Source organism: Porites lutea, chromosome 4, assembly GCF_958299795.1.
Source record: "Porites lutea chromosome 4, jaPorLute2.1, whole genome shotgun sequence".
NCBI lineage: Eukaryota > Metazoa > Cnidaria > Anthozoa > Scleractinia > Poritidae > Porites > Porites lutea.
In genome coordinates, this window is record NC_133204.1 from 37,521,111 (window position 1) to 37,536,341 (window position 15,231).

Consider the following 15,231-nt stretch of genomic DNA (forward strand, 5'->3'; position numbering starts at 1 on the left):
AGTTCCTCATGGAGAACTGATGCCATCGTCTTTTCAAAATTAAATACCCTTCCTCTCAAATTAGCCCCCCGTCTCTATTAAGACCCCCCCCCCTCAAATGGGCTTGAAATAAATAAGCCCCCTGGGGGGCTTAATAGATGGTCTCGAAAGGCTTGAATGTACTGTTTAGCGTCAGCGTGACGTGACGTCATCATGGGATACCGTGAATTCGAAACGCGGATTTTCGATCGATAGGGGTGAGTGGGGGAAGGTACTATTCCCTTTACATTAGACTTGTTCCGTTCCTTTTTTTGTTTTCAATAACGAAACGTTTGGTTTCTTAACGGCTAGATATTTATGAACTCTGGTGGATGTGGTTTTTAAAAGACTAGTTCTTAATAAATGGACTTATTCTATAGTTCATAATAAGTTAAAACTCCTATCTCTCAGTGTACAAAGTAGACAACCCCCTCCGGGGCTTAACTTCCGTGTATAGAGGCAGCGTTTACGCCATAAGTATTCAGTCGATCCATTCAAAATGTCGTCAATCGGCTACCAAGGTTTACTCTACAGAGTTAGCCAAAGGCTGAAGGACGTAACTAAGATTAATCAACTTCTTCATACTTCTAGCAATGCAAGATTAATCTCTGAAAACAGTGAATCGTTCAACATTCAAGTCAATGAAGGGGACAACACTGCGATTACCGTAATGAAGCTCTTTTCAGATTTGTCAGAAAGCGACAATTTGGGACTTGACAACCTGGAGATACTGAGAGATCTCTTAACGGAAGTAAAAGAGTGGTCCCTTGTCGACGAAGTTGATAAATTCGCGAGGCAAAGAAAGGATTTTAACGCTCTTTTAGAGACGATCATTCCTAAACTCGAAGAGTTCGACAACCTGGAGCAACTGCTGTCTCTGTGCGAGGATCAGGTCTCAGACTATACTAAGGAGGAGATCAAAGACGTTCGTGCGTTACTTAAAGAACTACAGAAAAAGAACCGCCTGGGTTTTACGCAACTCGCTGTTCTGAGGAAGATTTTAAACGAGACAGGACAGCAGGAGCTGTTAGATTTGTTAACAGACTTTGAGAAGAAGTGGAAAGAGGAGGAGAAGGCAGAGAGAAGGAGAGGTATGATTCTTCTCCACTGTACAAACACTTCAACATTTTACTGTTATTATTCTTCAAGCTATCATTTATTAACACACACATTGAATGTGTTGCATGGTAAATCTAGCTCATCCTTCTAACAGTAGCTAACAGTCTTCTGACTCAGTCGGATTTACATAATAAAAGCGGACCATGAGTAAACCATTTATGCCGCCTAATTTATACGAGTCCGATGTTGTAAAATACGGAAATGAAGGGCAGCTATAGTAAACACATAATGTTGGTAACAGAATTCAGTTATATTATTTTCGAAGTATGTTACTGTGCTCAAAAGTAAAGGAGCCAGAACGTGCCATGGATGCGTGACCCGACGCTAACCTATATGCTAATTACACACCAAGCTCACGCGAGCGTTAAAAAGTCAACGTACGCTTCATAGGATACCAGAATGTTGTTTAACGGGTTTAAATTTTCATGCATTACTTTTTTGTTTGTGTTTTTTTTTTCTACAATTTCTGAAATTAGAAAATCCTTGCCTTTCATTGGACTTTTGAGAAAACTCCCAGATGCAATGAAACGCTTCGTTGAGCATCTGACCACTGTGTACTTCTATACCCATACCAAAGAGGCAAATTCGTCGGAAATTTTGGACCTTTGGATTGGACTGCGAGTAGAAGATTTTGTACCAAATTTGTGTGCCTAATTTTAGATCATACTCTTACCCGGTTCAGTTTCTTGTCCATGACGTCATGATGTTTACTGAGTAATTTATGCATGGCGATTACCCATGGCAAGAGACTGAGCCTATCTTGTTCCCGCTGTTACAATTCGGGAGATACGAAAAGCTCGAAATTGTTTTGAAGTCGTGCTACGTATTCGTAGTTGAATCTGTCAGTCCCCATTCATAGTTCAAGTATACTAAACACAAGAGTCAGAAGACAGAATGCGCGGGTCGAGTGGAGGAGAACAATTTCTGTCCGTCTTTTCCAAGGATTCTTAGTTCTCAGTCTTTCAAAAAGAGTTGAGCGAGCGACAGGCCTCGCATAATTGTGCCGTTCATACTAGGAGAAAACAGGTTTCTGGAACCCCTTACATTCTCCCCTGGGTAAATCCTGGTAAGCAATGTCCGTACTACAGAGTTAAATGAAAAAAAAAACCTGTCTACAATAGAAAGGTGTCTGTAACGAGAGGTACGAATATATTTAGGGTGCGTTCGATTGGGAAGTCCGGATTTAGATTTTGAAAATCTAAATCCGGATTTCCCAATCGAACGCACCCTTAGATGGAAAATCTGTTTAAGCTGGCTCACATCTTATTGCTGTGATCCTTGAACGCTTTTATTTTTTGGGTCATTTAGAAAACATACATTAAAAAAATACTTCATGTATTCCTTAATTGACTTTATAATGTGCTTTGGTTCCTGATTTGTAGATTGGAGAAGGGATGTTGTGAACACGGTGATAGTAGGTAAGCGTTTCCAAACCATAGCCTACGAGCAAGCTCAACACAGTAATTGGGCTCGCATGAGTCACGGCGGAACTTTACCTGATTATTAGCATGAAGAACCGAGGACTCTATTGCTATCCCTTGAATGAGATGCGATAGGAGGTCAAGAGTGTTGGGACCTTTTCAGTGACATTAGTAAAACTAGCTACCCCTCCCCTCCCACCCCAAACAAAGTTACAAACATTAACCGCAAAGGACTGCAAAGGACCGCAAACGAATACAGTAAACACCCGCAACTTAGAACCTACATTTTTAGGAGTTAGCCTATGGGTTCTTATATAAATGGTAGTTAACAGAATTTTAGGTTATTTAGGTTGTTAAAATGGGTTCATAATCCTGGAGAAAAAACAATTAAAACACAGCTGCAAACAAGTTGGTCATTAGCCCATACTTTTATTTTCTTCAGTCCCACCCCGCCCCCCACATGTCCAGCACTCATTTTTCTTTAAAAAACATTTTTACAACAATAGCAATCTGCTTTTTTTGCTTCAAATATGATTCTTGCAATGCAGCTGTAATGTACTAGTATGATTTTAGAAAATAAGAACCTGTTTTAAATTTCTGAGGCTAAATAGGTTCTTGTTTATAGGTGGTATAAATGACCAATTTTAGACTAACAGGTTCTTAATTTTTAGGTTCTTAGTTTTTGCGGGTTTTTACTGTATGCCGGAAAACGTAGGATCTATAAAGACCTGATCAGCAAAAATGAAAAGTAGACATATTAAATTCTGCAAGCAGAATACTGCAATGCTGATCGTACTACGTGAAAATTAACTCTGCAAGACATCAACACGACACCGAAAGAACTCAAAACAGAGCGGGACTGTAGCCATAGACAGCTGTTTCGCCCTCGTTGGGGCTCGTCAGTATGGCGTAACAACCAGAAAGGTCTGGTGCAAAATACCCGCGCACGAAACAGCTGTCTATGGCTACAATCCCGCTCTGTTTTGAGTTCTTTCGGTGTCGTGTTGATGTCTTGCAGAGTTAATTTTCACGTAGTACGATCAGCATTGCAGTATTCTGCTTGCAGAATTTAATATGTCTACCAAACAAAGTTGAATTTTGAGCACCATGGGTGAAAATGACGGCTTTTTTTGGCCACAACATTGCTAGGGGGAGTAGGGGGGGGGGGGGGACGACAGGATGAACCCAAAGCCGATCAAAAAATTGTCATTAGTTGCAGAGTCCTACGTAACAATTACTTGGAAGAGGGTTACTCTCGGCAGTATGTCGTCTGTACTCATTTTTAACCTGTTTGTTCAAAGAATGGATAGCGTTAGCCAAAGGATAAATCACTATCCTCCGGATAAGTTATGGTGAAACCAATTGAGAGTTATCAGCTGGATAGTGATTGAAACAACTGAGCCCCGGTCCTAGTCTCTATCCATTCAGTGGATAACGTAATTGAGTTTCCAAATCATTTATCCCGCGGATAGCGATTTATGTAGTGCAGAATATTGCCATTCAACCTTTGAAGACCCACATATCCGAAGAATTTTTTATCCGAAGTCCAAGTTATTAACTGCTCAGTCACCACGCCTGTATCCAACCATAGTAAGGTCACATTTTTTGCTTCGGCCTCTTGAAATGGATATTTTCCCGCCGATCACGACACGACTCTTAAAAGTGTTAGCACTTTTGTTTCATACGTTATTGTACCTTTCATGGCGTCTGAAAAGAATCCTGTAAGCCAGCAACGTAGTTGTGACAATGAATTGTGTCGTAACACAAAGAATCAGCGCTATTTAGACCCCGCTCGCTCATCACATGTGTGAAGTTTGTCCATAGAGGAATCTTTTTTATGCTTCTTTGTCATGTTAGTTGACCAAGTCGTTTCTTTCTCTTTTAAAATTTCAGCTCCTACTACAACCGTGTGCTCAACAGTTAAAAACACTTGGGAACAATTTATTGGAGGTAAGTAAGAATTAGGCCCCGTACAACCACACATCCGGGTATTTTTTAAAAAATACCCGTCCACATGTGGCGTATTCCAATCGTTTTCGGCCGTCCTCCGATGCAAACGCTAAAACTATGGAAATACGGTGTAGCATCGCTCACAGAGAAAGCGTAATGCTAGTGGTATATATGATGTTATGATGTATGACATCATCGTATTAAAAAATCTCCGTTCTCGTCCGTGCAAACGTAGGCGAGAAGCCAGCGTTTTAAAAAATCTCCACTTTGGGTTGCGTTTTTGTCTTGAAAAGATGCGTTCAGGTGACAGTTTTCATTAGATACGTGTGGAAAAAAATCGAGATCGTTTGTTTTGATTCAAAGTTGCAATAGGCTAGGTAACTCTGCCGAGGTGAGTCTTATCGCAGGGGCACCCAACGACAAATTTTGTAAAATATCTATTCGGAAGACGATTTGAGATCAAGAATTTTCTTGCTTGCCTCTCCTAGGATTTTCGAACATCTAAAAAATAGTATAATTGCACATTTTTAACGGATTTTTACCCTAAAAAGGTCACCTAGAGTTTTCGGGAGCCTTTTTTCTGGCTGAAATTTTCAAAAAGGTAAGTTTTGATCCCTATAATTTTCGCATCACCAGACTTTCAGCTAGGAAATCCGAACAGATGAAAAATTTTTAGGGGATAAAAACATGCCTATATCTACCGTTTAAACACTAAAATACGTTCAACAATGCTATACTTAAGTGGTTTGGAACTATATTCTCGCTGGGTGCCCCTGTTATCCCGTTATTACATGAGCCGGTTCAGCCCGGAGCCACCATTTTTATATGAAGATTAATTTGGAAGCAGTGTGCATGCGCAGCGTGTTAGCCGCTGGCCTGTCAAACTCCGTTAATACGGAGACTGAGAGGCATAGAAAGTGTCTGTATTAACGGGGTGTCTGTATTAAGCGGGCTGAATTTAGAGAAAATTAAATGTAAAGGATTTCTTTCCCAAGGCACAAAGTAAACCTTCCGTAATGACAAGGTGTCCGTATTAAGTAGGTGTTCTGTTAGGTGTCCGTGTGGGGTTTGATTGTATGTATTTAGATATTTATAGTTCCCCTTTTTTATAGATCAGGTAAAAAAAGAATAACATACTACAGTAGCAAAGCGCAATTTCCCATTATCTTTTAATAAATCTGTTTTTTTTTCTAAAAGGTGTAAAGATACTCTGTAAATTTTCTACGGTAAGTGGAATATCAGTGGCGGTTGGTACGGGAATTATTCTCCAACAAGGCGCCCGAGCTTCACTCAGAGAATTTGTCGATGCTTTCAAAGAGGCAGTCCTTCCAGCAGCGACCCATCTACATACATTGAGTGAGAGTTCACTGTGCTTTACAGTTCAAGCAGAGAATAAGCAAGCTCTTAAGACATTATGGGAGAGATTTCAAGATGGCACATTGCAGGGAAATCTGCAAGAGTTTCTAGTGACGGATGACATCAGACAGCTGGCCGGTGGAGAGGAAGTAATTCTGAGTGCGTGCATTGATGAGCAAGATTACAATAACGCTTGGTTGAGTATTTCGATTGCTGAGCAACAAGGTGAATAAATTATGATGCGCAATGTTACTTGTATAAAAGCAACGACTAAAGTGCATCTCATGGAACCTTTGGGTGGAGACGGAGCTCTAAGTAGGGGCGGGAGTTGGATGGCGCTAGGACGTTGGGCCTATTTACAATGATCAGTGATCACTAGCCACTCGTTTGTTTTTCGGAAAACTATTGATATAATTTACTGGTAATGGGTTGTTATGGTTTCGAATTATAACGTCAGTTTTGAAAGGGTGCAAAAACATATTTAATAATAACACATCTTAAAATTTAAGAGTGAAAAGCTACACACTTTTATTATCATAAAGCTACATTTACGCAACTGTTTGTTTCCCAGTCTTACAAGAGGAAAATCAAGAAATTTCACCAAAGAGAGCCAGACGAAATTCCGATTCCTGTCTGCACGCAACAAGATCAAACGAAAAGTTAGTTGTTGTAACACAAAGAGAACAGATGAAGCTTTATCAAGAAAGAATAAAAGCATTGGAAGAAGAAATCGACAAAATGAGAGCAGAGGGTGAGTGAAGTAAAACAATAGAATCTAAATAAATTAAACTTACAACACCCAGGAGATCAGTAACAGTATATCTTAAGGAATTTATGCCATTGACCGTTCAAGACAATCGTCATGTCCATAAACAAGGTAATGGAGTAAAATGCACTCAGCTGCTAAAATGACCTGGATCGGACCCTATCGGATCAACCCCCTGTCTTCCACTAAATGACTGAAGGTTAGAAATAGCGTTTCAGCGATTGATCTGATCCGGTCCGATGCAGGTTTCGTCAACGTTCACAAAATCGATCCATACACCAGAAAGTGTTGCGTGTCAATCTGCATGAAAACTGCATATGGCATGCATGTTCCCCTTTCAACGCCCTAAATTAATCATGTATCTTCCTCTTTAATATATCATACATCTTTTGGGACGTGTTAATAAAAAAAAAAAAAAAGGATAGCGTAAAATTGACTCTGGCGCCGAAATTGGGAGCTTGTATTGAGGGTCGGAGAGAATCCGGTACGGAAGCTAAAGCTCTGCTGTGCGCTACATTGAAGCCCAGTAAAAAGGCATCGATAAACGGCCATTACTTATTCGGCTTGTTCGGTGTAGTTTTCCAAAACATTTGTTGTCACTTTTTGGCAATGACTCTTCAAATAATAACTTTGAATAGGCCATTTTCGAGCTCTCCGGGCCTCTGTTTCAAAACGAGGGTAGGTGTTCAGCCTTTGATAAGGAAATCATTTTTCATTCTCATGCAAATTAAACTCATTTTCACAATAAAGGTTGTGCACCAGGCCTCATATTGAAAGTGAGGGTTTTAGGAACTCGGAAGTGGCCTATTAAATTGATCCAAGTCTCTCTTGTGCTTTATTGAATCTATTGGCTTTATTATGTCAAGGGCAAACATTTGGTAATTTCACTGACTCCTTGATTGGTTCTTTTATGACTATAGTGGATAAATATGCGTCATCATGGAGGCAAGAAATAAAAAGTCAAAAAGGCTCAGGACTGAAGAGATTCAGACCTTCCTCAGATTGGCAGATTGAAGAATTTAAAGGTACGTGTGATTGTAAGAACGAAAGTGACGTGCCAACAGAGAGGTTTTGTCAAGGAGTTTTTCCTAAAAAAATTGTGTAAAAGCAGCCTGAGACAACAACCTACATTTGGCGACGCCACCACTAGTTTCCCCGCCAAATGACGTCTGAGAAACGAGCGCAGAAATTCTATACTGATGACGCGTCACTATCCAGATCTGGGTAGTGTTTCTGATTGGTTGAATCAACTTTCCCACTCGGCACGATCAACCAGAAGCACTACCCCGATCTGGGTAGTGACACGTTATCAGTATGGAATTTCTGCGCTGTTTCAGACGTCATTTGGTGGGGAAACCAGTGGTAGAGTCTCCAAATGTCGGCTGTTTTCTCAGGCCCTTTTGTAAAAGGGGCCGGTTTTTTTTGTGATATACATAGGGGTAACGCATAACGACCCAAACAACTTCTGGGAAGAAGGCTACCACCCAAATCCACCTTGACCTCAAAGGTAAAATCTCCGGCTATTTGCGAGCCAAGTCGGGCTCATCCGGGCTTATCGTGAAGCGACTCGTAATATTTCTATTCCCCCTGGACTGGATGCCAGTCCATCGGAGGGTTTACCCCTAGCATTAAATTCGCAACTGCCTATCTATACACCAGGCCACGGTAGTTTAAACTTTGGATAACGCTATCCACGGATAAATCACTATCCTGCGGACAAGCAATAAGGAAACCAATTGTGCTATTTTGTAAATAGAGATTTATCCGGCAGTGGATCGACCTTTCGAACAACTGGGCCCTGGGTGGAGTAAGGCAACAACACAGTACATTAACCATTAGGCCACCTGCCTCCCACTGTAGCTAGTCAACAATAATGGCCGACAATCTTGAGGGGATCCTTTTACTCTGTTAATAATTCTCCATCCATTCCAGTCGTTTTGGATGATGCGTTGTACCCCTAATTTAGAACAGACGAGACAAAAATGTATTCTTTCATGCAACAGGGTATAAAAATGTTATTTTAGACATAGCCAATAATTGATTTCGATTAAACTCTGGCTAATAAGAGGGTCTCAATGGGGTAAACCAGCAGCCGTCAGAAGGCCTAAAATGTAACCGTCAACCGTCAAAAATGCAGATTAATGTAAACCATCAAAAAGTCAGGGGCACCCAACGAGAATATAGTTCAAAACCACTTAAACATAGCATTGTTAAACGTATTTTAGTATTTAAACGATGGATAAAGGCATATTTTTATCTCCTAAAATTTTTTATCTGTTCGGATTTCCTAGCTGAAAGTCTAGTGATCCGAAAATTATAGGGATCAAAACTTACCTTTTCGAAAATTTCAACCAGAAAAAAGGCTCCTGAAAATTCTAGGTGACCTTTTTCAGGGTAAAAATCCGTTAAAAATGGGTAATTATGCCATTTTTTAGATGTTCGAAAATCCTAGGAGAGGCAGGCAAGCAAGAAATTTTACAACAAATGTTCCGAAAATTCTTGATCTCAAATCGTCTTCCGAACAGATATTTTCCGAAAATTGACGTTTGGTACCCCTGAAAAATTTCAAGGTATTTCAAATCTGGCTATTTCTGATGATCTTCAAGGGCTTTTGGCTCCTGAAGAATCTCCTAACTGGAAAAACCATTTCGCATGTTCTCAAAAACTCTTTCTCTAGACATTTCAAGACCTTAGAACATATTTCTATCGGAAGTTCGAAATTCTGTTTGTGAAAGGCAACCTCCAAACACAACAGTTAATATTGATTTATATAAAAGTTAATAATTACTTGAACTTTTGAACTAAATTTCCACTTTAATAATAACCGTAAACCGTCAAAAGCTCTAAAATTTAACCGTGAACTGTCAAAGCTACCACCCCACCGAGACCATCTACTAAAGTAACAAGATGCACAAAGAAAAAACATGCACTTCATTCTAGTGTTAATGTATTGAGTTCTAAAGTGCTAATTGGTGACTCTATTTTTACGTCTCCTGATGGCATTGCAAAGGGAGTACCTTCATTTCTCAGTTATTTTAAGACCCTGAGTAATGGTCCGGCCCCCGGGAACTTAACCCGCGACCTCCCGCTCTGTAGTCAAGCGCTCTACCGACTGAGCTATCCTGTCGCGGTTAAATATATTTATTCCATCAAATATTAAGTAAAGAAAACAACAAGAACAACAAAAAATGAAAAATGACTCATATTAGAATACAAAGTACCCGTAAAATTATCTGCATTTAAACAATTCCTGACATATGTACCGTAATGATTCGATTAGCGCCCTCCTTCTAACAAGCTCCCCCTTTGAAGGCGTTTTTGTTAACAAGCGCCCCAATTCTAATACGGAGTTTAAGCACCACGATGACGGCTACGGAAACGTCACTTAAAAAGGGAATTAGTGCTGCCTCAAAATTTGTCACGCTTATTCCAACTCGTTTAATGCGCCAAATGTTGGCAATTTTTTTTGGAGTTGAATTCTAAAGGACTGTACATATCGAAGTTCAGGAAAAGAAAAAGGAAGTTGTTGTCGTCCTCGCGACAAGACGTGAAACTGTTTTGCTAACATAAACCAAGAGAGAAAACCTATTGTTTTTTTTTTGCCGTTCTCGCTGCCGTCGCCGTCGTCGTTGCTTAAGCTCCCTAATAATACGGGGCACGGGTACGTATAACCAAGGTTCATCTTTTTTTAATTGCGTACAAACGAACAGAAATGCCACACTACCAATCTGATCTTCGTCTGAGTTTCTCACATTAACTGAACATTCACCGTATATTTGTTACTGTTGCAGTTTCTGCTATTGTCCCTTTTTAACATTCGGTTGTTTCTGAAAAACGAAATAAGCGCCCTGTCTCCAATAGGCGAGCTCCCGTGAGGTACTAAAAGTAAATAAGCACCCCGGGCACTAAATTGAATCATTACGGTACTTATTAATAAGCGATTGAACCACGACCCGCGCATAACTCTGAGGATCACATTTAACATTTATTTAAAACATTTGTTATGTTACAGACTCTGAAAGGTGTACAAAAAGGCGTCGAAGAAACTCAGATTCCGAATTATACTGTAAGTCAAAGGATGAGGAAATCAGCGAAAGAGACAAAGAGCAGGATCAATTTCTTGCAGAGGAGAAATATTCTTTCGTTCAGAGATACCTTGAGGAAGTCCATGACACGCGCAGTGCGATAACATCTACAGGTGAAAGTGGATTCGTTACAGAGGGAACAGCAACTGACGTAGGACATTTGGAAGACGTAGCTGGTAAGTAACGTTAGAGCAATTATGAAGTATTAGCTAAACGAATGTAGATACCGTAAATGACTGATCTAATTCATTGTTTTGTGATCGATCATTAGGAAGATCTCAAAGTTTAGTGTATTATGTTTTGTAATAAATGCCAATGATTTGTGGAGTTTAGTATCACTTAAGATAGACTGTTCACAGTCCTCTATTTTTCCGTAAGATCATCGAGATCGAGAGCTTTGCGTTACGGGCTGCCATCTTGGATGAGTGTCAAAACTACTTAGGGGGCGGGGCCGGTCTGGGAGGAGGCGAGAAATTTTTCTCGCCCCCCCGCCCGAGCTATAAACCCCGACGCCTGCCCCCTCGGTACATTTAAAAATCAAGATAGCCGTGATGGTAAGACGCGGTATATCTAAACGATCTCACGAAAAAATAGGGGACTGTGAACAGTCTACACTTAAGATATTTTGTTGCTGAATAATACGAACTTAAAGTAATTACTTTAAAATTGTAAACATACTGTTTCAGTTTTACCAACTGCAAAACAATCGATTCTCGCTCGCACAAGATGAAGTTTTACTTTAACGCCCACCCCCCAACCCTCCCCCCACCCCTTCCCGTTACCGGCATGAGTTACCTCAAATAATAGGCATAATTCTTATTCTTAAAATCACAATCAAATTTACAGTAAGCCCATCATGCCTTATTCGGGTAGTTTCTTGCAAACGTCTTGGCGGTTTGTCTTTCCCAGACTTGGCTTCATAACAAAAGGTTGGATTGTACAGATGTATCTTTACATTGTTGAAGCTCAGCTCATTTGGCTGCTTCACTGCGTTACTATCACCTAATTTTGCATAAACATTCTGCAACGTTTAAAGTACCCCTCTTATTGTTATCCCTATTATCGCTGTCACTTTTTTTAATTTAAATGATTTAATGGTTTTTCAGATCCTACGCTCAGATTGGCACATGTGGACACAAGAGCTATTTCTGAGATTCAAGATAGACTTGAAAGGGACTACGATGCTCTCAAACGTGTCCTACAATCGTTTGGGATCAGCAAAAAACCATTAAGTTTGAGGAATTTTTCTAGTATTTTTCAATTGTTCCCAGACACCCCAGTAACGATGCTGAAAGACGTATTTGAGGCATTACAGCTGTATGACCTCCTAGAATTACTAGAAATTAAATCGACGATAAAACCACACAGATCACTTCAGCTAGCATACACATTGGATGAGATTAAGAAACTGAATGGAGTAGCTGATCTTCCTACGACTTACCACAGTTGTGGAGCTGTTCTCATCATTACCGAGGACGAAAATGTCTCTAGTGCATCAGCAATCAAAACCTTCTTTACTGATCTTGATAATAAGAGTGATGTAACTGAAATACTGACACAGGAAATCCCGACTTTGAGGCATTTAAAAGAGGAAATCAATCTAATGATACTGGAAATCGAAAATTCATTGGCGGGGGAAAACCAGAGGCCAATTGTAACGTCCATTTTTTTTTTAGCAAAGTTGAAGGCCGCTTTAGACAAGTTAAAGTGGACCCTATTAGTAATAAGAGGAAATGGGGATGTTACTTCCAGGTTAAATCAATTAATGAGTGGCATCAGCAACGTGAGTGTGGAGCTGAAACAGCTTTCATTTAGAAGTCCATCGGAGGGTGAAACAGAAAGTTTTTTACAATCGATGATTGTCACTGCAGAGAGGATCCAAGAAAATCTTACACAGCTAATGCAAAGAAGTCGTGAATGGTTTGTCATAGAACAGGAAAAGGAGAAAAAGAACTTTCAAGAGAACGTATCAGCTGTTATCAACAGATGGATTCATCGTCAGGGTTAGTATGAATAATTTGGTATCCGCAGGGCTGGTGGTCAGTGGAACATTTTTATATCCTAGATGAATATCAGGCCAGCGCCGGTAACACCAGAGGCAATACCCCACCCTTTAACTGTTTATAAACCCGTGAAACTGAGCCTGAAAGAAAAGGCGATTGAAAATATCATTACGTTTGCTTTTAAACCCAAAACTCCACATTTAAGAGCACTGCAAAAAGTCTAGAGCCATCAGTTTATTTTTCAGCTTCACAAGTGGTAATCATGCATTAAAAGATTGTAGTTTAAGCCACTGACTGTTCTCCTTCGCGGGGAAAAAAAAACGCGCACGTATCGTTAATGTTCTACAGTTATGCGAGTAAACGAAGTTTTAATTTCCACGGCAAGAAAAGCGGCACTTTTGCCACTGAGAAAACGAAGAAGGTGCAATTTACCTGCATTTTCTAAGATTCACCCAGCGGAAAATCCCTCTTTTTCCAAAAGTTTTCACTCCGCTTAATTCGAGTATTCGTTCCATTATTAGCCTGCGTAGCATGGTGGTTTTGGTTGGGCGCGCTAAGTAATAAAGGCGGGCGAGGGCAGAGAAACCGCGAGGAGATTGGGGCGGGAGCAACTTGAAAAACCGCCTGCACGGACGGGGGGCTTTTTTAAGTCGGTCCGTACGCCAGCGTACGGATCGTTCCGATTGGTTCGGAATGTTCGCCTGTCAATCAAATATTTTGGTAATCTCCCATGGGAGAGTTTCGAGGGACTGAACAAATCATCTCCGCAAAACAAAATCAAAATATCAAAGAAGCGTTGACCGGAGCGTCGTCTATCTTGAATATTTGACGGGAAAACAGGGCAATTGTATTGAAGCCTAAACAGGAAATGGCCATTTATAGTCTTCTTCAAAGGAGAGATGTCATGGAAATTTTGTCAACAAGATTTGGCAAGAGCATGATCTTTACTATCTTTGCTATGGCCAAAGAAGAAATATCCTCATCGAAAACCTGTATGATCACAATTTCCCCTCTAAAAAGTACTATCGACGACCAGATATCTGAAATGTTGTCGCTGAGCTGTACAGCAATGGACCTTATGACAGAAACAGTAAATTTCGGTGCTTCGAGAAAGTTCACCTCAATTTTCTCATTTACTCGGTGTTAGAGAATAACGCACTCCAGCGCAATACATCGAACGGTGTCCGCGAATTGTGGTCGATGAATCGCATACAGTAGAAGAAAGACGCACAGCGTAATTCTCCATACTTTTTTGCTTGGTGTAGCTTAAGTTTAAGCTACAACTCAAATCTGAAGATCGCGCTATACGTAAAAATACAACATCCTGCAAACAACACTTAAAAAGCCGGGCCCAGCGTCAAAACATTCACGGACAAAGAAACTACAAACCAAGGCTCCTTGGTTTGTAGTTGTCCAGATCCAGGCATTTTAGTCGGAAAAGACCAAAAAACTAAAATATTTATTTAGCCGTAATAAAAAAATTAGTACTTTACAACTGCATCTGAGATCAACAAATTCTAATTAGTAACACTAAAATTAACCACAGGAAATAATTACTCAATACGGATTAAACAAACCAACTTCATGACCTCTAAATAAATGTAAGACTTAGTGCAACAAAAATAAGATCTACTCAGTCAAGTTTAGAACGCAGTGTAGTCACCTATGCGCGAGATAGCCACAAAGAAAAAACCTGTGTTTGTTCAAGCAAACTCCAATTCCGGCCAAGGTCACGTTTTACACTATATCACGAGCTTTTGTGTCGTGTTTAGGCTGTCAACACTTTATTTCTGATTGGCTGGGAAAACTGAAACCAAACAAGTTGTCAACAGGATGTCAAAATGAGTTGAAGGGGGCGGCAGTTGAAAAGGCCACGAATCCGGGCAGGCGGCTTTTATTTTTCTCGCGGCTTCGCCGCTCGTTCTCGCCCGCTTCGCTCGCGAATTTCGCGGCTACGCCGCTCCTGCGCCCGGCTCGACAAAACCGCCATGCAACGCAGGCTATTCCATTATCCATGTGAACGTCTTGTTTTCCGGTATTTACACTGAGTTTTCACACGGAAAAACCTCGAGTTCACCGCAGTTAACGAGTGAAATTCTGCCTTTCGCAGACGTTTTCCTGTGTTTTACGAAACGCATGTATTTCAGCGTTCTCCGATCGCTTACCCGTACCGCTAGGAGAACTGCGCATTATTATGACTTTTGCAAGGAGTTTTCTTGCGTTTTCTTTCATTTCCTGTGACGGTGAAACTTGGGCTTCTGGGTAATGGTTTCTTTATTTTGTAATTTTGTTAGTTTATGCTCATTATTTTCTGGTCTATAAATACATGTAATAATTATGTTTATTTGCAGATGACTACTCCTTCTTTGCAGTGTTCCATTTTGCTTCTTACCCTTATTACCAGCCTATGCCTGAGGCCATACTGAGTGAGCTGATGTCTGCAGTAACTAACAAACTTAAGTTTGTTGTTAGTCCGTTCTACCCATTCTCCTCTCCGTATGATGTTCTTTCGG

At 40.4% G+C, this 15,231-nt stretch overlaps 2 protein-coding genes across 2 annotated transcripts in view; both read left to right on the forward strand.

Annotated features, from left to right (window-relative positions):
• Positions 1-478: 478 nt before the first annotated feature.
• LOC140933481 (uncharacterized) overlaps positions 479-15,231 on the forward strand; it is a 34,763-nt gene continuing 20,010 nt past the window's right edge. Inside the window, exons 1-3 of the mRNA XM_073383051.1 lie at positions 479-1,109; positions 2,520-2,555; positions 4,452-4,508. Coding sequence (XP_073239152.1) covers positions 518-1,109; positions 2,520-2,555; positions 4,452-4,508 — 685 coding nt within the window. The 5' untranslated portion in view covers positions 479-517. The remainder of the gene's footprint in view (positions 1,110-2,519; positions 2,556-4,451; positions 4,509-15,231) is intronic.
• On the forward strand, positions 4,802-12,400 carry LOC140933033 (uncharacterized). Its single transcript, XM_073382547.1, has 7 exons — positions 4,802-4,811; positions 5,706-6,089; positions 6,436-6,615; positions 7,551-7,655; positions 10,643-10,891; positions 11,822-12,345; positions 12,392-12,400. The coding sequence occupies exons 1-7, from the start codon at positions 4,802-4,804 to the stop codon at positions 12,398-12,400; spliced, it is 1,461 nt and encodes a 486-aa protein (XP_073238648.1).

Bases quoted from the DNA above. Each gene is read 5' to 3' on its own strand.
- LOC140933033 (XM_073382547.1), top strand. The intron at 7,656-10,642 runs GTACGTGTGATT...GTTATGTTACAG, and splicing joins GCAGATTGAAGAATTTAAAG to ACTCTGAAAGGTGTACAAAA. The intron at 10,892-11,821 runs GTAAGTAACGTT...ATGGTTTTTCAG, and splicing joins ACATTTGGAAGACGTAGCTG to ATCCTACGCTCAGATTGGCA.